General features: G+C 48.5%; 1 protein-coding gene across 6 annotated transcripts; it reads left to right on the top strand.

The window, feature by feature from the left end:
• The first annotated feature begins 76 nt into the window (after positions 1-76).
• Positions 77-22,041, top strand: ep300b (EP300 lysine acetyltransferase b). Of its 6 annotated transcripts, none has more exons than XM_058048857.2 (30): positions 77-1,867; positions 3,477-4,075; positions 4,746-4,925; positions 6,416-6,734; positions 6,869-6,982; positions 7,076-7,318; positions 7,402-7,501; positions 7,586-7,711; positions 8,352-8,469; positions 8,538-8,724; positions 8,996-9,073; positions 9,281-9,366; positions 9,552-9,704; positions 9,828-10,292; positions 10,378-10,629; positions 10,697-10,880; positions 11,032-11,183; positions 12,638-12,877; positions 12,968-13,056; positions 13,963-14,073; positions 14,258-14,314; positions 14,504-14,581; positions 15,451-15,518; positions 15,661-15,811; positions 15,972-16,232; positions 16,316-16,481; positions 16,627-16,794; positions 16,882-17,043; positions 17,154-17,435; positions 17,517-22,041. In XM_058048857.2, exons 1-30 carry the CDS (start codon positions 1,774-1,776, stop codon positions 20,748-20,750), a joined length of 8,517 nt encoding a protein of 2,838 aa, XP_057904840.2. In that variant the 5' UTR covers positions 77-1,773; the 3' UTR covers positions 20,751-22,041. The 6 variants fall into 6 exon arrangements, with proteins under 6 accessions (XP_057904840.2, XP_057904842.2, XP_057904843.2 ...); XM_058048859.2 differs by having other exon boundaries at positions 13,993-14,073; XM_058048860.2 differs by having other exon boundaries at positions 11,032-11,150.
• The last annotated feature ends 487 nt before the right edge of the window (positions 22,042-22,528 follow it).

The raw sequence follows: 22,528 nt of genomic DNA on the forward strand, positions 1-22,528 counted from the left end.
CAGTATTTTCTTTTTAAAAAAAACAATCAAAGTGGCCCCAGCATCCTTTGATTTTCCAATGCGCGGACGCCTGCGGACCAGGTTCGAACAGCCCGGCTTGCACGGGCGAGCGTGTCGACCGAGCACACCGAGCGTTTCCGGAGAGTCCCGAACACTTCCTCCCACCATCCTCCCCTTCACGCCTAATGTTGCTGTACCTCCATCCCTCCCCCCGCATCAGAGGAGTAGAAACAACAAGCCGCCATTTTGTTTGTGCGGACTGACCGTCCGAGCGGAGGAGATAACCGAGCGAAGGAGCGACTCCGGCGACCCAAGACAGCCGCTCGCTAAACCGCCGGCTGGAAGAGAACCTAGCGAAATCCCCGTCCGCGTTACCGAGAGAGAAAAAAGACGCCACCGGGAAAGAAAAGGCGGCTGTGGAGAGGAAACGGGAGTCGGTGATAGAAATGAACGCATGAGGAGGAAATAGTGTGAAAAATCCAAGGAAGGGGGTGTTTCGTGGAGCGGAGACGCGGAAGAGAGCTACATAACACAACCGGGAGGGGGGAAATTGCGGAAAAAAGGGGCGCTACATAAAGATGAAAAATAATAATGTGTGCGTCGCGGAGGAAGGAAAGAGCCGACATAGACAATTATATAAATAAATTGCTGCCGGGCAGAAGGGAGAGGTGGAAAGAAAGGCTGCTTTAAAGAGAAGGGGGGCATTCTCCATCACAAAGAGTCAATGAGGGAATATTTTGAGAGGGGGGTGTCATTGTTGTACCGATGTGGAGCTCATCTTATGAAACAGCCATAATTGTCACATTTTCTTCATTTAAAAGCAAAGCATCTCCTCCCCCCCCTCTTCCGACGGAGCAGCAAGACATCTCCACGATCAGTGAGTGTTCCGCCAATCTTACAAGTTCAATTAGACGGACATCCTCATTCGGTGCACAAGATCAAGTGGTCGCTTGTTAAAACATGACTAATTGGATCGATCCGATTGGCAATTAGCGTCTCATTACACCCAAGTACATTGTTGGCTACGAATAAAGTCTGCTTCAGCATCGCTTGCAGCATTTGTTTATTTTTTGACAAGTTTCCCTGCTCGTTTGATGCCCAGCTTGGATGCTGCGATCGGCACCGTGCAACGTTTGAGCCCGTTCTCGCGGACACGGTGCCTTTTGCACGATCCCCACACACTTAAGTGCACCGATGAGCAGTTCAATTCCGATACGTGCTTTTGCACAATCACCCGGTTTCCTTCTCGGTGTTCCGCTTCAAGCATGCAGGCACCAGTTGATTGCATTTTTGCGCTGGGAATCTGCAGCAAAGTGTGTCCAGGGTTCTGAGGGTTCCCCCCAGCGCTGCATGATACTTTGAAAAGTTTTTCTTTTTTGACTGTTTTTTGGGAGGGGGTGTGATTTCCCAAACTTGATATACCGGATTTTCATCGCCGGCTATGGCGGATAGGACTGAACGCACGGCGGAGGACACATTCCGGGACAATTGTTGTGTTGCAGCCGAGGCTCCATGAGGTTGTCAGCGGGCCGCACGCCGACTCCACCTTCCCACCTCCTTCTCTTCAAATCTGCGAGGAAACAAACTCTCCGTCAGGGGAGGGGGGACTGGTCTCTCCGCACACGGGGATAAAGCGAAGAGCCGTGGAACACTCCCAACATCGCCGTCTTCTCCCCTCCCGTCCCCCAAGCGGTGGGGGGACGATCGCAAGCGATTCGGATCGGAAGGCCTCTGTGGATCTAAAACTTTTTATTTTTAATTTGTGGAAAAAATATGGCCGATAATGTCTTGGAGTCCGGCCCGCCTTCAGCCAAGAGGCCCAAGCTGTCCTCCCCAGCTCTCTCTGTATCTGCAAGTGATGGAAATGGTATGTACACGATTATTTTGCATGTTTTCTTGTTTACTAGGAGGGAGAAAAAAAGACGAATTTTGGGAATATTGCAACCCCTGCAGAGTTGCACGACACGGTCACGCACAGTCTTACTTTTAACAATGTTGTAACGGTGCTTGGTGAAAAAGTGTATGTTGCAAGAGAGAAAAGACAAGTGTAGTTGACGCGATCAACTTTTCTACGAGGGATGTTTTGAAGAGTTAGCATCGAACCGCTAACTAGCTAATGACTACAAGATTCACCTCCAAACAATGGGAGAGTCGAGTCGGTCCACTCGTCGTCAAAGTTTGCTTTCTGCGTTTAAAAGTGAGAAAAATGCCCCCATGCCAAATAAAAACTATATAGTACGGGTATATCGTCACAAAGTCAACAAAACGGTTATTTAAAAACAGCATTTGCAGGAAAGCTACAAGAAGGGGCTAGCTTGCTAGCTTGAAAAGTACTGCAACCGGCTCAACTGCACTCGTTAGCCGGCTAGCTAAACAAACCAGCGTTTGTTTGCTCAATGTTGATAATCACAAAGAATTTTTTTTCTGCACTACAATCACCACCGTGCTAAAAAATCATATGCCGTCACACATCTTGTGGGATCGACGTGTTAATTGAGAAGACGCACTCGGGATTAGCCAGCAATTGTCGTAAACCAGCTAGCTATTGTTCGATACTTGATTGAAGTTGTGCAAACGCAATCCAACGTAAAACACCGACTGCTTTTAATGTTGGAGCTGTAAAGGAATCTCCGAGCACTTCACACCGTCTCGTTTTAGGTCTTAAATCCAAGTGGTTTTCACTTTTGTTTTGGCGACAATGCTATTCTGCTTCTCCTTCCATTGTCTTGAGTGCGCAATGACAATGCGCCGCCGCTGCTCTTCACTTTTCAAAATAATCAATCCCCTCTTGACTCACTTGGTAGCCTCTCGCCATCGTTGTGCACCTAGACGTTTGCAAAGTTAAATCATTTGTAACATTTAAGCACAGACAGATAAACAAACAAGCAAACTTTCTCCTATGTTGATGCATCGTATTGTAACAAAAACACAGCATTCTTTTTGGATGCAGTTGGAATAATCAGCACAATGCAATGATTTCATTATGCAAACATGCTAAAAACTGAACTTCATTTTAATGCTCTCGCTATGAAAAGAATTATGCTTTATGACTGAGGGTTTGCTGAGTTGTATTCAACATTTAGTGTTGATATACTTTCATCCAAGTCAACTCAGTTTACATTTGAAGCTTATTTCCTAGGTTTGTTGTTTGTAGTACATTGAGCATCTTTACTTTTCCTGTATCATATACCATGAATTCATATGCCAGATATTTTTATTGATGTAATGTTGTACAACAGTAGCTGCAATACTTACACATCAACAATGACGGTGTGCCTATCACACTCGTTCAGTTGGGTCGCCATCATTCTCGCTATGAAGTGTCCACAAACTGGTGATCAGAATTAGTTTTGAGTCCACCCAGATTTCACCTGAATAATGCAAAAAAAAAAAACCTCAAATAAGCTTTGGGAATAACAGGAGACTGTTTGTTTTTATTTTGCTGCTTGGTAAATTGTGACTTGCTGTTCTTCTAGATTTTGGTTCACTCTTCGACCTCGAGCACGACCTCCCAGACGAGCTCATCAGTTCCTCCGACCTGGGACTGACCAATGGAGGGGACATCAACCAACTCCATACCAGTCTCGGAGGGATCGGTGTGGGGGGAGGCCAGGATGCTGCTGCAAAACACAAACAGTTGTCTGAACTTTTGCGTACTGGTGCACCAGCACAGCAGGGGGTGCCCACCTCCAACAGTACAGGACCCGGGGCTTCCATGGGCATGATGGGAGGTGTCGGCATTTCCCCCGGTGCACCCCAAGGCATGGGCCCGCAGGGCCAGCAACACCCGCCGGGACTAATGCAGCAGGTTGGGATGGTCGGAGGGGTGGCGTCGCTCAATCGGGCGACTGCTATGATGGGCGCCCAGAAGGGCAACGGTGGACAGCACCAGCAAGGCATGATGGCGGGTCATGTAGTGAATGGCTCATCGAGAATGGGCTACCCTGGCAGTGCGGGCATGGGTAACAATGGTAATCTTTTAGCGGAGACGCTACAGCAGCAGCAGCAGGGGCAGCAAATGGGGCCCGGGGGTCAGCCGGGGATACGAGCGCAGCAACCAGGAGCACTGAACAAGGTAAGCGTGCTTAATGTTCATGGGTCAGCCTGTGTTTCCCATGCATTAATTTGGGGTGGCCCGCCACACATGAATTTGGACTGCCACAGATCAATCTCACAAATACTGTATATTCTAATGGGATGTGTAGCGTGTCATTCCGGCGCCGTAATGATGGAAGGTTTCTGATAATAATATAAATCTAATTATAATAATAATAAATCTATTTCCTGGCCTAAGTGAAGATGTGGTTGCTGGTTTGAGGTACGGCGGTAATTGCGGTGGTTTTGAACCCACTGCTGTGTCTCTACTCACTCTGTGGTGTTGCTGCTTGTGAATATCCTGTATGAGGGGAGTAATTCTATAAATAAATAAATAAATAAAAAAAGACGAAAAGCGTCTTCAGCAGAATATAGGATTTGTCAAACATGTCAGATAAATACGAGTGTTGCTGCTCAATAAGCTCAGTGGAATACATGAAATATTATTTCACATTTGGTCACCCTTATTGCATTCAGCTATGGATTTATTTACATTGTCCGGATGCTAAAGAAGCTATCTTCCTTTTGCTTGTTCTAATTGTGTTATTAGCTTGCCTCCGTCAATAAGTTAATTACATTGATGACACGTTGCAACATATTTTACATTTGTTTTGACCTTTTCCAATGTCCTTTTCTTCCCCCTCCCACAGATGAATATGATGGCCAACGCGGGCCCCTATGGCGGTCCGTATGGCCAGTCTGCTGGTCAGGGGCATCCTGGAGCAGGGATGAACCCACAACTCCAGAACAAGGCGGCGATGCCCAACAACATGGTCAGCCAGTTCAACATGGACAAGAAGGTTCCAGCGGGTCAAGGCATGCCGGGAATGGTGAGTCTGGAAGCCGAGCGTGAACGTGAGCGTGCATAGCCGTGCGTCTCGACGCGCCAGCCCTGTGATTGACTGTTGATCAATCAATCAGTCCAGAGTGCACTCCATCTCTCACGCGGCTGAGACGGGATCCACGCTAGCCACAAGTCTCAGACGACTCCATTCTACCTGAAATGCATCACGATCGAGACCAGGGGCGGAGGCTGGAATGTTCTGTGATTACACTGTCAAGATCTGGTGATGGATGATATGCAGGTCTTCATCCCAGCAGGATATGCTTTATTTTAATAGCAGCAGTTGTAGGAGGTGGCGTTTTCATCAAGAGAGTAAATGACATGACACGCTCTCCTCCAAGCTCACACAAAACAATCTATTTGAGAGTTGGCCATTCTTACGACGGCATTTAGTCTTCTCCTGGTGGACACCGTTGTACGATACTGTATGTGCAATCAGGATATCTTTTCACCAGCAAGATGCACATATATGTACCGTACTTGGGCCTTCAGTGAGGGCCTAAGCAACAAAATCGGTCTGTTAATACCCCCATTATCATAGCACAACCATACAAACCATCAATAATATAAGAAATGTAATATAACAATATCTGGCTTTACACAATTGGTTTTCTTTCGGCTTTTTCCTGATTATTGTGGATAAATATCATTCATGCCAAAACAACAAACCCTTTCTTTGAATACATTCTCTGGAAACACCTCTAAACTCGACACTACATCATCATCTGGAGAAGTTCAGAATGAATAGAAATAACGATACAAATAATAATAATAAAACAATACAATAACATGACAAAAATGTAATAAAATACATCACACTCAGCAATCGCATGTAAACACTGAAAAATAATAGTCTCCCTTCTTCATGTCACAATAGGATCAATTAAGTGCTGCCGTTCTTGTGAGGCGTTCAAGTGCACCACGTCAATCAATAGGTTTTTTTTTACATCCATGATGTGACTGTACGTCTGTACACTGAGGCAAATCTAAAATGTGATTGCTTAAAGAAGCAGCACCATTGCTCAAAGTTTGAGTGCCAGCGGGCCAGCACTCTGAACTCTGAAGGCCCCGGACAGATGACATTGATTTGGAAACACACAAAAAAATCATCCTACACGGACTGGAAGCAGTGCAGCCAAGAGACAAACTAGCTGAGAATAAATTAACAGAATTTCACTGTACAAATACTTGGAAAAAAGAACAAATACTGCAATTTAAGATGTAAATGTATGTCAGCTACTCTAATGGTGGTTAGGCCTGCAAGAAGGCCTCGCTGGCTTTAACTGTCTCCACTGCTTTCACCAAAGACATTTGAACCCCTTTTCAGTGCCTGTAAATCCCAGGTTGTTGCATGCAATCTTAAAATCCGCCTTCTCCCCTTCCGCTGCAATTCCGAAGCGCAAATGGCGGTAGCATTCTCAGGCAATTGTCATTCCCCCTTTCAAAGATGGCTGCCATCTCTGTCTCTGTGTCCAGGCCCCTCATCATCATCAGCAGCAGCAGCAGCAGCCTGCAGGCATCGGCGGTGTATCAGTCGGCGGAGCGGCGGCGGTGGGAGCAGCTCAAATCGGACTAGGCGCTGTAGGGGCGGGTCCCTGCTCGGCGCCCCCTACAGCGGACCCGGAGAAGCGTAAGCTGATTCAACAGCAGCTGGTCCTCTTGCTCCACGCGCACAAGTGCCAACGGAGGGAGCAGGCCAACGGAGAAGTGCGGCAGTGCAACTTGCCTCACTGCCGCACCATGAAGAACGTACTCAACCACATGACTCACTGCCAGGCTGGCAAGTCCTGCCAGGGTGAGTCCAGGAAACCGTTTATGAACAAACAGAGTCCTCATGTTGGAGTACCATCTTTGTTTTCTTGTGGTATTTTTTTTTTTTCCAAACCGTCGCTTAGTCATTTCCTTTGTGTACGTTCTTCTCCATTTCAGTGGCGCATTGTGCCTCATCAAGACAGATCATCTCTCATTGGAAGAATTGCACACGACATGACTGTCCCGTATGCCTGCCTTTGAAAAACGCTGGAGACAAGAGGAACCAGCAATGTGAGTGTCGCCATGTATTGATGTCCATTTGTGTGTAGGACTGCAAGCATTGATCACCTCCTACATCACCTAATAATCTGGCCTTCATCACAGCTCTTGTCAGCAGTGCAGGGCTGGGTTTGGTCAACTCTTTAGGTTCCGGGGTATCGGGTGGACAGTCAAATACTCCCAACTTGAACCCGCCAAATCAGATTGATCCCAGCTCCATAGAGAGGGCCTACGCTGCCCTCGGCCTTACCTACCAGGGCAACCAGATGCAACAGCAGCCGTCCCAGGCCAACATGCCAAACCAGGGACTGCAGGGGCAACCTGGGATGCGGAATCTCAATGCCATGGGTCAGTCTTCTTAGACGCTACATTGTATTGTTTTAAATGTATAAACAATGTTCCATAAATTGAAAACTCATATCTCCATCCAGGAGGAAACTCTATGGGAGTGAATGGTGGAGTGCAGGCCCCAAACCATCAGACGTCCCTTCTACCAGACGCCATGCTGCAAAACAGCATGAACACGCAGAGGTGGGACTATCTGACATACACGGAATGAATGCTTGACATTCCAAAGTTAGTAATTCCTCCATCCCGCTGTGCTTTACTCCACAGTTTGATGAATGATGGCGTGGGGAACCTGGGGTCCATGCCGACTGCAGCGCCTCCTTCCGCGGCCATGAGGAAGTCTTGGCATGAAGACATCACACAAGACCTCCGCAACCACCTAGTGCACAAGCTGTGAGTCGGCTCTCTCCCTCTGAAATGATAATACAGTTATTGTGGTTAATTGGTTCTACACCGGACAGTGATAAGTGAATATCAGCAAAGTAGGAATCCTTATTTATAAGTCAAATATTTCCCCATTTAGAAAAACTGTTTACAACCTTCTGTAGTTCCACCTCACTGAACATTACGGTAACATTACTGACACCTAGTGACCAGTGTAGAATACTACATATCTTTCAGTGCCTTAGATTTGTATTTTAGTTAATTTTAGACTAAATTTTTTTATACCTGAAGAAAAAAATTAAGTAGTTTCTTAAATATTAATAGATATTTTTACTAATAGGCCATCTTCAACCGTGAAACGGCATGATTTATTGCTACATTTAAAAAAGAAAAAAAAAACAACCTGATAATGACTCTGCCAAATATAAACGGTGATGTGAGTAGTTCGTCATATGCGATGGTTGCACCAAAAAAGCTAAACTGTTTTCTTTTTTATGTTTACTTTTTTATGCTAAACATTGATAACCAAAATATTGGCTCCATTCTCAGGGTGGGGTCTTATATTACCGGTAGTCATTGTTTATTATTAGTATTTCTGTTGTGTTTTACAATGTGAGACAAGTCAAAATGGCCATGTTTGTGTGAGCAGGGTGCAGGCCATCTTTCCCACTCCTGACCCCGCTGCACTCAAGGACCGGCGGATGGAAAATTTGGTGGCGTATGCTCGAAAAGTAGAGGGGGACATGTACGAGTCGGCCAACAGTCGGGTAAGACATTGACACGTGTATTTGTGTCCAAGAGAGGATCCGCTAAAATAAACCCCCCCCCCATCAAGGCGGAGTACTACCATCTCCTGGCAGAGAAGATTTACAAGATTCAAAAGGAGCTTGAGGAGAAGAGGAGGACACGTCTCCAAAAGCAGGGAATGATGCCAGGGCAACCCGGCATGACTTCGCCAGGCTTCCCACAGGGACCCCCTCCCAGCCTGGGTCAGCCTCCCATGGCCCCGGGGCAACCTCCAAGTAAGCAAACATTTAGTTTTTACTTTTCAAACACTCCTCTGCTTGTTGGTGTTGAGATGTACCGACCAAATCTAAAGAGGGGGAAAAAATATTCATTTGCTTTTAATGATGATGGCAGTGCACGGTGGACAAGTGGTTAGCATGTTGGCCACACTGTCAGGTGATCGGAAAGACCTGGGTTGGAATGCCATATTGCTTCTGGTTTACTGGTACTCGGTGGTTCTGTATAAAGGTGTAATATTGGGTTCATGTGACACCGTATCACTATCAGATGGTCCTCATGCTGATCCATCCATGATCCGACCCCCGGGACCAAATCAGATGGCCAACAGGATGCAGAACCCAGCAGGTGACTCTTCAACGTTTAATTACAAGGAAACGTCAGCTTAATCCAAGGTCTAATGAAAAGACGGATTCTAATGATTGAAGGCTTTCTTCACGCTTAATAGCAAAACCACCTAAGATCTTCTCCAATAGACTTGAGTTTTTCCAGATGTGTTAACGAGGACTCCTTTGTGTTGTCTATACCCCCATTTTACCCCCACCTCGTGTCCAGGAGTCAACCAGTTTGGTCAGATGGGGATGCAGTCAATGGGTCAAAGGTCAACACCGCCTCTCCCCCTCAATGCTCCGATGAACCAGGTTTGCATCCATCTCATCTCATCTGATCAATTGCTGTATTTGCTGTGATTGATTAAACAATTCATTCATTCATTCATTCATTTTCCACCGCTTATCCTCACAAGGGTCGCGGAGGGTGCTGGAGCCTATCCCAGCTGAGTAGCGTAATTATCCAACATTGTTTTTTTTTGTTGTCTCCTCTGCAGATGGCTATGGGATCAGCAAGGATGGGCCAGCCAAATGCCACACAGCTCCAGAACCAGTACCTCCCACCAGGCCAGTTTCCTGGGTCTAGCCCTGGGCTTGGCTCGGGCCCTGTTGGCGTGAACCAGCCAGGATCACAGGCTGCTGTTCCACTGGTAAAGATTCAGCAGCAGAGCTCATTGTGCTGCATAAATATCACTTGAAAACACGTTCAAGAATATTCCTCATATTGTTCCAGCTTTTGGTTTTCCTTTTGTTAATCTTCACGTCTCCTGCAGCAGAACCAGATGTCAACGCCGCCATCTCTACCGGCCGGCAGCCCTTCAGCGCAGTCTGCCACCCCTGTGCCAGGCTCGGCGGCCTCCGGCGGTGTCGGCGGTGCGGGGCCTCCGCCCAGCTTGCCTCCGTCCTCCACCCCAAACCAGCCCAACACGTTTCCTCACTGCCCACCCATGCGAACAAACTCTCCCTCACCAGCACGCAGCTTAACGCCTCAACCTCATCAGACCGCTCCCACCTTACCTCGTTCTCAGACGCCGCAGCCGCAAACCCCCAGCACGCCCCAGTTGCCTCCTCCGCACCAACAGCAAGCATCTCAGCCGCAGTCGCAGCAACTGTCAGCGCAGACGCAGAACCCCGAGAAGGCTAATCAGCCTCCGCAGCAGACACTTGGGGGCGTGACTACCTCTGGGTCCCAGGCAGGTCCGGCGTCTTTGGTGCCGATGCAGCTGCCGCAGACTCCAGTAAGTTTAGTAAGACTTTAGCTTCTCACGCTACACCCGCTGGCTTTCTTCCCTGATCTTCTTCTTCTCTGTTAACCTCATTCAGGGGTCTCCGAAGCCCCCTACGGCGGCAGACGGCCAGGTATCTTCTCCGGCCTCAGTCAGCAGCGGCGCTAATCCCAGCTCCCAGCTCGCCCCGCCGGAAGGTCCTGCTCCCAGCCAAGAGGATGTCAAAATGGAAGTGAAAAAGCAGGAAGACGAGGAGGAGGAGGAAAGCGGTGAAAGCCAAGGGGAGGGCAAGTCTCTTGGAAAGACGGGCAAAGTTGAGCCTGACATTAAAACGGAGGAGAAGGTTGAGGTAAGAATGTCCCTTTCCTCAAAAGTCCCCGTGGCTGGCTTCTATATAAATCTAGTCTCTCCTTCAGGTAAAGAAGGAGCACATATCTGGAGACGGGTGTAAAGCAGAGGCCATGGATACATCTTCATCCACGGCCTCGTCTGTGGAAACGGGTGAAGACAAGAAGCCGGAGGTGAAAAAAGAGCCCAAAGAACAAGATGAGGCATCCGAGTCCACAACCTCCCCAGCCAGCACCCAGAGCAAGAAGAAAAGTACGTTATTCTTCACGCTGTTGACTGCAACCATCAATTACATAACGTGAACGCGTGTCAGCAGAGGCGTTTATCCCGTAACTTCACGCTTAACGCTGTTCTTATTTTTCCTCTTCCGTCCTCCCTGTTGCTCCCGCTGTCGTCCTTCCAGCCTTTAAGCCGGAGGAGTTGCGTCAGGCTCTGATGCCCACCTTGGAGGCTTTGTACCGGCAGGACCCCGAGTCCCTCCCCTTTCGTCAACCGGTGGACCCCCAGTTACTGGGAATACCCGTACGTATTCGAACTAGTAACAAAACTAACCTGGTAAGGGACTGCACTGGCTGCCATTTTGCTTCAACTCCTCTAAAACTGTAGATATTTTTTTATTTGTTTTAATTTTTCATCTCTAAAGCACTCATTTGTCCTCGCTATTGAATATTCATAATGTTTGTTACGTGGTCTCCATACGGTGTCTTCATTGTTGTAGTTGTCATTGCATGTCAGGTTCAGAGCAAAGCAATTACTCTTATGAACTTTTGATTGACAGATGACAGTACAGACTTCATCTTCTGTGGCGACCACTGTTACTTTGAAACATTGATTCACCCAACATGTCACATGACCAAATCATCCATTAATCAATGAATTAAAGGCCCTCTTGGAGTCTTTTGAAGATTTTGCTAAAGTTCATAAGCGAATTGCTTTTGTTTATCACATTGATTCATCGGACATTGTTCGTATCATTTATTTTATTTTTTTAAGGTTTTAGTTTGAATCTGAATTTGTGTGGTTCATCCTTGTGTTCCATCGCTTGCTTTCTAGTTCAGTTCCTCACCAGTAGCAGCGTGTTAGTAGGCAGCGTGTCGAGGCGGGGCGGGGCGGGGCGGGGCGGGGCAATAATGACGTTATTATTGACTGACCTGCCATACAATTATTAAATTGATAAAGTCATGAATAATTACTACCAACTCGGGCACCCTTTACAAATTGCAGCTCAAGTTGCATGGCTTCATATCTGTGACATAATTGCTATTATGGCCCATAGGCTGATATGGAAATTGTTCATTTTTACACTTTGAAAAGTCTATCCCTTTATTGATTTGGTAGAATTTCGCACAAAAATTCCTGACATGGCTTGCAATCCCATCTCTGTATTTGCCTCACCTCGGCACAGTTGGTGTGACCTATGCCGCCATGCTGCCGCCATGCTGCCGCCATGCTGCCGCCATGCTGCTAGCGCTGTTAAGGTCGATCGTGTTGCCAAAAAAAAGTTACGCTTCTTGCTGTTGGCCGTGTTCGGTTCTACGTTTTGCACCCCGGTCACATTGCATCCCTGAAAGCTGCGTGTAACTCTGCTCTCAGGATGTTTAGAAAATGTTTGAAAATTATTTCAAATGAAAAATACGTATCCTCTGCAGCCAAGTTTGACAAAAGAAGAACATGAGCAGGTCAGACTTGCAGCTATTACTCGGTTCTAGCAATTTAACCATCAGGGTGCAAAGCAAAGAGCTTGAGGGCCGAAATTGTCATGTCTCTCTGTTTGCGCACAAACCCTCTTTTCTGCAGCGCTCAACAACATTGTCCCCCTGCACCCTCTTCTCTCCCTACTCTGGTCCAACTGCAATGCCTGACGCCACGGATGACGCTCCTGTTCCGCCTCCCTCTCATCTTGGCTCCTCGGACGACCGAACCCTGCTGCTTCTCTCATCCCACCCTCCTTTCAACCCCTTCACTTCCTTTTTTTGGTTTCGTTTTGGACGGCGCCTTCTCCAAACCAGGACTACTTTGACATCGTGAAGAACCCCATGGACCTGTCAACCATCAAGCGGAAACTGGACACGGGGCAGTACCAAGAGCCGTGGCAGTACGTTGAGGATATCTGGCTGATGTTCAACAACGCCTGGTTGTACAACCGCAAGACGTCACGCGTCTACAAGTACTGCTCCAAGCTGGCGGAGGTGTTTGAGACGGAGATCGATCCCGTCATGCAGGGCTTGGGATACTGCTGTGGGAGGAAGGTGAGGCGGTGGTAAAAGACTGATTACTCCTGTCATCCATAGTCGGCGATAAGTATAACCATTTTTTTTTTCTTTTTGTTGCTTTTCCAGTTTGAGTTTTCTCCCCAAACTCTATGCTGCTATGGAAAACAATTATGCACCATCCAGCGTGATGCTGCTTATTTTAGCTACCAGAACAGGTAAGGGCTGTCCACTCATTGGAGCACAAGCGCACACAACACATAAAAAAACACTAGTGATATTATACTGCAATAATCCATCTAGTAAAGTCCGCCTGCTTTGTTTTTTTGTTTTTTTTTTGTATTTTGATCACTAAGACAATTTCTGCAGTTTCTAGTCAGTGAAGTGGTTCAGTCACAAATGAGTTAATTCGGCTTGAAATATCACCCCGGCACCATTCCCATCCACATAGCCCGCCATCTTTGATTGTCATTGTGTTTTCATTCATAAAGTGGGCTCTAATTCCGTATTTGTGGTCTTCCGTGACCTTTGACACCATCAGATGACCGCTTCCCACTTTATAAATGAAGTGAAAGGATGATGGGTCTTTGTTGCTCGACCATAATACTTCCCCTTTCACGTGTTGGAGACTGAGCCCCTTTCCTCCTCCGCAGCTCCTAGTGGTCTCTCATGTTGCTGTAATGTTGTTGTTTACCACTGAACGTCTGACGCTAATCTTTGCTTTGCCTTGGCTCTCTGTCCTCTGTTGGTTGTTATTCACATTCTGTTCCTTCATCCCCCCCCATCCCTCCATTGTCTCTGTGTGACCGCTAATATTCATTTTGACCTCCTTCCCCATCTCCCTCCCCCTCCCTTCTCTCCCTCCCCCTTTTTTAACGCTTGTGATGTCTGCATTGGCCTGCTTTGGTGTGACCAATCATCCACTACGAAATTTACCGCTCAAAATCAAAACACCTGCCCACACAACACTCCTGCATCACGATTGGCTGCTGGCGACGACCTTCCTTGCCCTCTGCCTCCTCCTGTGTGCGCCCCCTGGCCTGCCCTGCCCTGCCCTGCCCTGATTGGCGGCTGCTTCTCCGTGCCCTCTCTGTGATTGGCTGTGCTGATGGCGAACGGTGTAGTTCACCAAAATATGGGCTTCTTGCTGACAGGTACCACTTCTGTGAGAAGTGTTTCAACGAAATCCAGGGCGAGAGTGTCTCCCTGGGTGACGACCCCTCCCAGCCTCAGACGTGAGTTTCTTTCCTTTACAAAAAAAAGTTTTGTACTAATTGTTGGTCAAGGCGCTTGTGCATTTAGAAGCGGCAGATCATTTGATCGTATTGTCTCGTCTCCTAACACCCCAAATGTATATGTTTTCATTTGGAATCTGCACATGATGGTGTTTAACATTTAGTCCCATGCTCTCTTCGATAGGTCCATCAACAAAGACCAATTCCAGCGAAAGAAGAACGACACTCTAGACCCAGAGTTGTAAGTCTTTTTGATTATTTTGAGCTGCATCGATAGTATAATAATCATTTAAGTTATAGACTTAAGGAGTTTAAGGTTGTCAAAATGAAGCTCAGCAGTCTTTGGTTAGCTTCTATTATTCAGCAGCTTTATAACATTAGAAGTGGCCCTGCTAATGAAACCTGCTATCTGCTTCTTCTCTCTGCTCAGGCTTGTGGAATGTGCCGACTGCGGTCGTAAAATGCACCAGATCTGTGTTCTGCATAATGAAACCATTTGGCCTTCAGGGTGAGCAAACGTTATTTATGTGTGAGATTGTAATAATACTTAATCCATGGGCATTTTTAGGCTCATCTAAAGTACTACATAAAAACAGGTTTTTTTTTCTAGTGCTGTCAAATTATGTTACATTTTTTAGCGGATTTAACGCATGTGCATCATAGCAGGCCACACCTATCTGTTAGGTCGGCAAACGGAGGCACACAATTTTCATAATGCATTAATTTCTAATCTTCTCACATTTATTAACTGAAAACTTAAATGAAAAGCAAGCTCGCCCGCCTTTGCTGGGCCCATCCATCCGCATCTGCCGCCTTGTGAACCACAGATGCAGCCGACTCCCTCTTATGTGCCCGGAGAGGAGACAAACTCCTGGCACTCGTCCGTCAGCTTGGCACCAGAAGTGGTTGCGGGGGGCACGCGCATCGCACGTCATCTGTAGCCCGACGCAGTCCCGCACACAATGAAAGTTCTTCCTGCACTAAAAATGCAGTCCATACCGAGGCGGCACTCATCCCCAAACTTTGATCAAACTTACTTAAGATTTGTCCGATCAAAAGACGATTGCTGCTTATTTCAGCAATCAACTCGACTACTTCCTGAATATGCACTGTAAGCATCATGGGAATGGTAGATCTTTTTGCCATAAGTCAGCCATTGTTTAAGCCTAATCTTGTCCTGTCATTTTATATTTCAGTTAATAAAATACATTAAAAATGAGCATATTTCAGACATAGTTGCAAATGGTGATTAATATGAAAATTTATAAAAAATGAGTGATCATATGACAGCCCTATTATTTTTTCCTAAGTCTGTCTGAATAGAACACAAAGTTAACCAATTGTATTGTCCCCCCCCCCCCCCCCTCCCCATCACAGCTTTGTATGTGACAACTGTCTCAAGATGGCCAATAAGACACGGAAAGAGAACAAATATGCAGCTAAAAGTAAGTTTGATGTTTGTATTCAACAGGACTTTATTAGAGAATGGAAAATAACCTGACCCGCCATCATTGTGTGTACAATTATTTTTATCACTCAAACTGATTTTGTGATGGTGTTTTGTTTTTTTTTCCTTCCCGTACGCAGGGCTTCCTCAGACCAAGCTGGGGAACTTTTTGGAGACGCGAGTGAACGACTACATCAAACGGCAGAACCACCCTGAAGCTGGCGAGGTCACCATCCGTGTGGTCCACGTCTCCGACAAGGTGGTTGAGGTCAAACCAGGCATGAAGTCCAGGTAGGAGGCTACACATCACATTTTTTGGGGGGGGGGGGGACGACTCTGCTCAGTGTGTCCAAAAGTAACCCCAAAGTATCTACTGGATGCAAGGTTTCATGACCTAATTGAATGTTTGTAATCCTAACATGGACACGCTTTGCTCACCTTGCTTTACCAGGTTTGTGGACAGTGGCGAGATGGCCGAGTCCTTCCCGTACAGGACGAAGGCCTTATTCGCGTTTGAGGACATTGACGGCGCAGATGTGTGTTTTTTCGGCATGCACGTTCAAGAGTACGGCTCAGACTGCCCGCCTCCCAATCAGAGACGAGTGTACATCTCTTACCTGGACAGTGTTCACTTCTTTAAACCCCGACACCTCAGGACCGCTGTCTACCACGAGATCTTGCTTGGCTACCTGGAGTATGCCAAGAGGCAGGGGTAAGAGTCCAGACCAGGATTTGAAATGATGGAGATCTAACAATATACACCATCGTTATTCATGTTCTCATCTCCTGCTTCAGGTACACAACGGGTCATATCTGGGCCTGTCCTCCTAGTGAAGGTGATGATTACATTTTCCATTGTCACCCAGCGGACCAGAAGATCCCCAAGCCCAAAAGGCTGCAGGAGTGGTACAAGAGGATGCTGGACAAGGCTGTCTCTGAGCGCATAGTCCATGACTACAAGGTACCGCTCCTGGTTTTGGTTCTTGGAGCCCCAGTACTTCACATTTATTGCAGATTATTTAAGAAGAAAGTTCCTGGCCTATCTACACGTGTTTACAAAAAAGTGGCCCGGTTCTTACAAGCTCTGTGCTGTACGTCTTCTTCAGGACATCTTCAAACAGGCAACAGAGGACCGTCTCACGAGTGCAAAGGAGCTGCCATACTTTGAGGGAGACTTCTGGCCCAACGTGTTGGAGGAGAGCATCAAGGAGCTGGAGCAGGAGGAAGAGGAGAGGAAGAGGGAGGAGAACAGCACCTGCAACGAGAGTACAGACGTAAGCCTGGCTCACGTGATCTTGATCGTGGTGCTCATTTTACACTTTCCACCACGGCATGACATTGACTTGTAAATGTTCTCCCAGGCCACGAAAGGCGACAGCAAGAATGCCAAAAAGAAGAACAATAAAAAGACGAGCAAGAACAAGAGCAGCTTGAGCCGAGCCAACAAGAAGAAGCCAGGGATGCCCAATGTTTCCAATGACCTCTCCCAGAAACTCTATGCCACCATGGAGAAACATAAGGAGGTGTGCGCTTTCAATTTCATTTCTCCTACCGTCCTTAACGAGCACAATTATGATACATGTAGGTGTTTTATGTTGTTTGATAATTTTCACTGTACCATCTTAATTACCAGGTCTTCTTCGTCATTCGACTCATCGCCGGCCCCACCGCCAACTCACTGCCCCCCATCACAGACACTGACCCCCTGATGGCGTGTGACCTGATGGACGGCCGTGACGCCTTCCTGACCTTAGCGAGGGACAAGCACTTGGAGTTCAGCTCTCTCCGACGGTCCATGTGGAGCTCCATGTGCATGCTGGTGGAGCTCCACAACCAGAGCCAGGACCGTTTTGTTTACACTTGCAATGAATGCAAGCACCACGTGGAGACGCGCTTCCACTGCACCGTTTGCGAGGTGAGGATCTCGATTTTTTATTTTTTTTTTCATGCTTTGAGCTTGTCTAGCAATTCAACTGTTTGGTTTTCCTCCATCCAGGACTACGACCTGTGCATCACCTGCTATAACACTAAAGGTCACGAGCACAAAATGGACAAGCTGGGACTCGGTCTGGACGACGACAGCAACAACCAAGCGGCGGCGGCTACTCAGAGTCCGGGAGACTCTCGCCGCCTCAGCATCCAGCGATGCATCCAGTCGCTGGTCCACGCGTGCCAGTGCCGCAACGCCAACTGCTCGCTGCCGTCCTGCCAGAAGATGAAGCGGGTTGTCCAGCACACCAAAAGCTGCAAGCGCAAGACCAATGGCGGCTGTCCCATCTGCAAGCAGCTCATTGCTCTGTGCTGCTACCATGCCAAACACTGTCAGGAGAACAAATGTCCCGTCCCGTTCTGCCTGAACATCAAGCAAAAGCTCCGACAGCAACAACTGCAGCACCGACTCCAACAGGCCCAGATGTTGAGGAGGAGGATGGCCAGCATGCAGAGGGTGGGGCAGCCAGCCGGGGGTCAACCCGGTGGACCTGTTATGGGACTTCCATCACCTGGTACCAATGGCATCACCGCACCCAGTACTCCAACATCCGTTGGAACTCAACCTCCAACTCCTCAGACACCAACTCAGACCATGCCCCCGGTCCCGCAGCAAGCATTGGGCCCAGGACCTGGAGCTCAGCAACCACCTCAGCAGGGTGGGATGCCTCCACAAAGTGGCATGCCTCCACAGCAGCAGCTTCACCACCAGTTTCAGCAGATGCCGGGTGGAGGGGTTGGCACGGGGGGCATGATGGGCTCCCCTCAGCATCCGCACCAGATGCTCCCACAGGTCCAGCAGCAAAGCGGAGCAGGAACCAACCATCAGCAGCTCCACCAGCACCCCAACAACGTTCCTGGATATGCTAGCAGACCCCCGGGCTCCTCTCCTATCCACCATTCCCAAGGAAAACCGGTTCTCGGGTCTGCCACACCCCCTCGGCAGCAACCCGGTTGCCCCGTCATGGCGGGAAGCGTGGGGGGCCAACCCCCCAATCAGCCCCAAGGCCAGCCTGCTCTTGCACAGCAGCAACAGCAGCCAACCTCTGGTCCTCCGCCCGCTGCAGTGGAGATCGCAATGAAGATCCAGAGGGTCGCTGATGCTCAGAGGAAAATGGCTCTGCAGAGACAAGCAGCCGCAGGTTTAATGCCGTCTCATCCCCACCATCAACAGGGCCAAGGTCAACAGATAGCCATGGGACACCCAGGAACTGGAGCAACGGTCGGGCCACAGGGGATGCCGCCCCAAACACAAGCTGCAATGCAGTCTGCTCGGGCTCATATGGATCAGCAACAAAGTGCTCCGGCCGGGATGATGGTTGCAGCCGGCGGGCCCATGCAGCAGCAACCGCAGCAAGGCACCCTGCCCCAGGGCCAGATCCCGTCTCAGGCGCAGCTTCAGCAGCAGAGGATGAGCGCCCCGCTGCAAAACCAGCAGCAGTGGACAGGCCAGGGGATGCCGCCCCAGCAGAGGCAGGCCATGATGAACCAAATGGGCCATCAAGTGCTGATGTCAGCGCAGCAGATGCAGCAGCAGCAGCAGCAACAACAACCGCAGCAACAACAACAACAACAACCGCAGCAACAAGCTCAGAGCCATACCGCCATGATGAATATGGCACAACAGCAGTCGCAAGGTGCGAGTGGTGGGGTTCCAGGTGGAGCTGTGCCTGGAGCTGTCCCAGGAGCAGGTGCGGCTGGGAACATCACCCAGGCGGCCTTACACGATCTTCTACGCACTCTTCGCTCACCCAGCTCGCCTCTCCAGCAGCAGCAAGTCCTCAACATACTGCGCTCTAACCCTCAACTCATGGCTGCTTTTATTAAGCAGAGGGCCTCAAAATACAAGGGCGGACAGGGGGGCCCCGGCGGTATGCCAGGAGCTCCTGGACCCACAGGAGGTGCTGTCGCTAATGTCATGGCGGGAGGGGGCCCGCAGATGAACATAAATGCCGCTGCTGCAAACCAGCCAGGCATGCACATGGGGGGGCAGGGAGGGGCGAATGTCAACATGGCCGCTATGGCTCAGCTACAGCAGGTGCAACAGCAACAGATGCAACAGCAACACATGCAGCAGCAACAACAACAACAACAACAGCAGCAAATGCAACAACAACAACAACAACAGCAGCAGCAGATGCAACAACAGCAGATGCAGCAGCAGAGACCACTTCTTGGTACTTTACAGCAGCAACAAGTTGCAGCTCTACAACAACAACAGCAGCAAGCAGGAGGAAGAGGTCTGCAAGGCCAAGGACCCCAGATGGCAAATCTTAACAGAGAACTGCTCATGAGGAGACATCTGCAGCAGCAACAACAACAGCAACAACAACAGCAGCAACAACAAATGGGAGTTAATCACGGGCAATTTCAGCAGCCACAACCCCCACAGGGGCAATGCTACCTGGGACAACCTGGGATGCAGCCTCTCCCAGTGGGCCAGGGGCCCCCAGGAGGCCCACCCCTCGGCCCTCAGCAACCCGGGGGACCCCCCGGCCAGCAGGGCCAAGGCTACCCAGGCTCGGTCCAGCAGCAGCAGGCCACAGCCGCACTGCAGCAAAGGCTCCAGCACCAACACCACCTCCAGATGCAGCAACAGAATGCCATGGTGGGCCTGCCCGGGGGCGACGCCGGGTCCAGTGTCGGCGGGGGTGTAGTGGCCCCCCAGCAGTCACCCCAAGGTCCTCAGACGGGTCAAAGCGGCCCGCCACCTTCGCAGGCCCTTCTTCAGCAGGCCCTCCACCAGAGGCTGCTTCAACAGCAGCAACATCTCGCCACCGGAGGCTCACCAGCGCAGCACAGCAATCCCATGAGCCCTCAGCAGCCCCCGCAGATGGCCCAGTCGCCCCACCCGCACCTGCAGGGCCAGGCGCTGCCCACATCCCTGGCTAACCAGGTGCGCTCCCCCCAGCCCTCGCCCAGACCCCAGTCCCAGCCTCCACACTCCAGCCCGTCCCCGCGCATGCAGCCCCAACCTTCCCCGCATCACATATCCCCCCAGATGCAGACGGGCTCCCCGCACCCGGCCCACCTGAACCAGCACCACCCGGGCATGGTGGTCCCCCCACAGCAACAGCCTTCGTCCCAGCAGCAGCAACAGAACTCTATGGAGCAGTTCGGCTCGGACCAGAGTGCCATGTTATCTCAGCTGAGCGGTCTGGCGGGTCTGCACGGGCAGGGGGGCGGCAGTCAGGACCCACTGGGGCAGAGTATGAATCACAACCCTTTAGACATCATGTAGGAATTCTACTTCGTGTGTCATGTTGAGCTGGAAACGCTCGGATTCTTCGCACAAACTGCACTCATCCAGGACAGTGTTATCTATCATTACTTAGCCTTTCTTTTTGATACTATTATTAAATGTTATTTAAAATGTTTTCAATAAAGATGCATTGAACTGAACTTCCTATGGGAGATGAACAATAAAATCAAGCAGTCATTAAATAAATTAGAATAAATGAATTATAAGTTATTGCTGTTTTAATATATTTTTTGCCAATTGTGGACAAAGGCGGAGGTGGTTTGTCTCGCGCCCCCACAGCTTACAGAATACATGAAAGGTAATATTTTTGGAGGTATGCGAGTACGTGGGGGGACTTGCCTTTTTAAAAAAATGTTTTTAAGTGTCGAATTGAAGAGGAAGTGAAATAATGCAAATAACTTTTTTTTTTTAAATTGTGTCCCACCATTCAGTCTGAGTTTGTTTTTGCAGAGTGGGACGGGATTATTATTCATGTGAACCCAAACATGATGCATATCTTTTGCTTTATTTATTGTTTTTGGGGTGGGGTGTCCGTACCTCGACACTGCGCTACACTTCCTATAGAAATATATTTTTGTTATTGATTGTTCAGACCGGGGTAGTTTTTCTTTCACTTGACATGACTTTAGTTGGGTGTGTCCGGGGTGGGGTTGGGTGGGGTATAATCCAGATGTCAGTGTTTTCTTGCAGTCTGCTGTGAGTTTGACATGAGAGGACACTTTGTGACGTCCCAGCCAGCCTCTGTCATGGACATCCACCATGCTGGAAGGGACGCTTCCCTTGCAAACATGCAGACCCTCTCCCTCGAATGTGTGTGCACTCCTTCCTTAAAAGACACTCGATAAGGAGCATGGGAGACTTGGGGAGGTGGGCTGCATACCTGTGTGCCTGTAAACCTTTGAGTACATCGGCTGGGATGTGAAACATGAGCGTGATGGGCTCCTTGTATTTTATTTGATTTTTTTTCACAATTCTCCTATTGGGATTCAAAGGAGAACATCGATCCAAATGAACTGTGTTGCACAGAAATGAGGAGAATGGAGGAGATATGAGTCAGTCAGTCTCCATTTCTTTCTGCCTCGTCCCCTTTGCTGCTTCCCTAGGACTCCACCCCACCCCAGCCTCCGCCAGGGGGAATGGTTCTCCCCCCAAAGTCCATTCTCTATCTTTCTGCTAAGAACTTTGGGAGTTTATTTAATATTTTTTACTGTACAATGGAAACTGTGGACTCAAATACTGTTTTTTATAATAAAATCAAAATGAACAATAATGATGTGGCAGCTTGTTTATGGTTATTTACAATTTGATCCAATTTTTTCTTCTGAAAATAGGCATTTTTTCTTAAAGAAAACATTTTATTTGCCATAAATTTGTAATAATGTATAAATATGTGACAATATAGGTAAAGTGCACTGCAACAAGCTCCCAGTTTTTACATATTTATATCACTATGCGTTACTGATGTTTTTCGTCAAGGGTTATGAGATTTGTCCAGCAGCCCTTGAACGCACCACACGTGCTCGTTAGTCTAATAGTATGCAAATATACATAATATTATGCAGGTGATATTAATTGTCACTAGGCGGCGTTATAACACAAAACATTGGGACTATATTACATTACACGCATGAAGTCTGCCACGGGATGTCGGACATGAGAAAAAGTGTGTAGAAAAAGTGAGAAGTGGTGAGTTTTTAGCTTCCTAAGTTCGGAAGAATCTAACTGTTAGCTCGCTAGCTTGTTAGCGCGCCAGCATG

Source organism: Doryrhamphus excisus, linkage group LG16 (assembly GCF_037039965.1).
Source record: "Doryrhamphus excisus strain RoL-2023G ecotype Guam linkage group LG16, RoL_Dexc_Guam_v1.1, whole genome shotgun sequence".
Classification (NCBI taxonomy): domain Eukaryota; kingdom Metazoa; phylum Chordata; class Actinopteri; order Syngnathiformes; family Syngnathidae; genus Doryrhamphus; species Doryrhamphus excisus.

Bases quoted from the DNA above. Each gene is read 5' to 3' on its own strand.
- ep300b (XM_058048857.2), top strand. From the start codon at position 1,774: ATGGCCGATAATGTCTTGGAGTCCGGCCCGCCTTCAGCCAAGAGGCCC. The intron at 6,735-6,868 runs GTGAGTCCAGGA...TCTCCATTTCAG, and splicing joins GGCTGGCAAGTCCTGCCAGG to TGGCGCATTGTGCCTCATCA. The intron at 10,293-10,377 runs GTAAGTTTAGTA...AACCTCATTCAG, and splicing joins TGCAGCTGCCGCAGACTCCA to GGGTCTCCGAAGCCCCCTAC.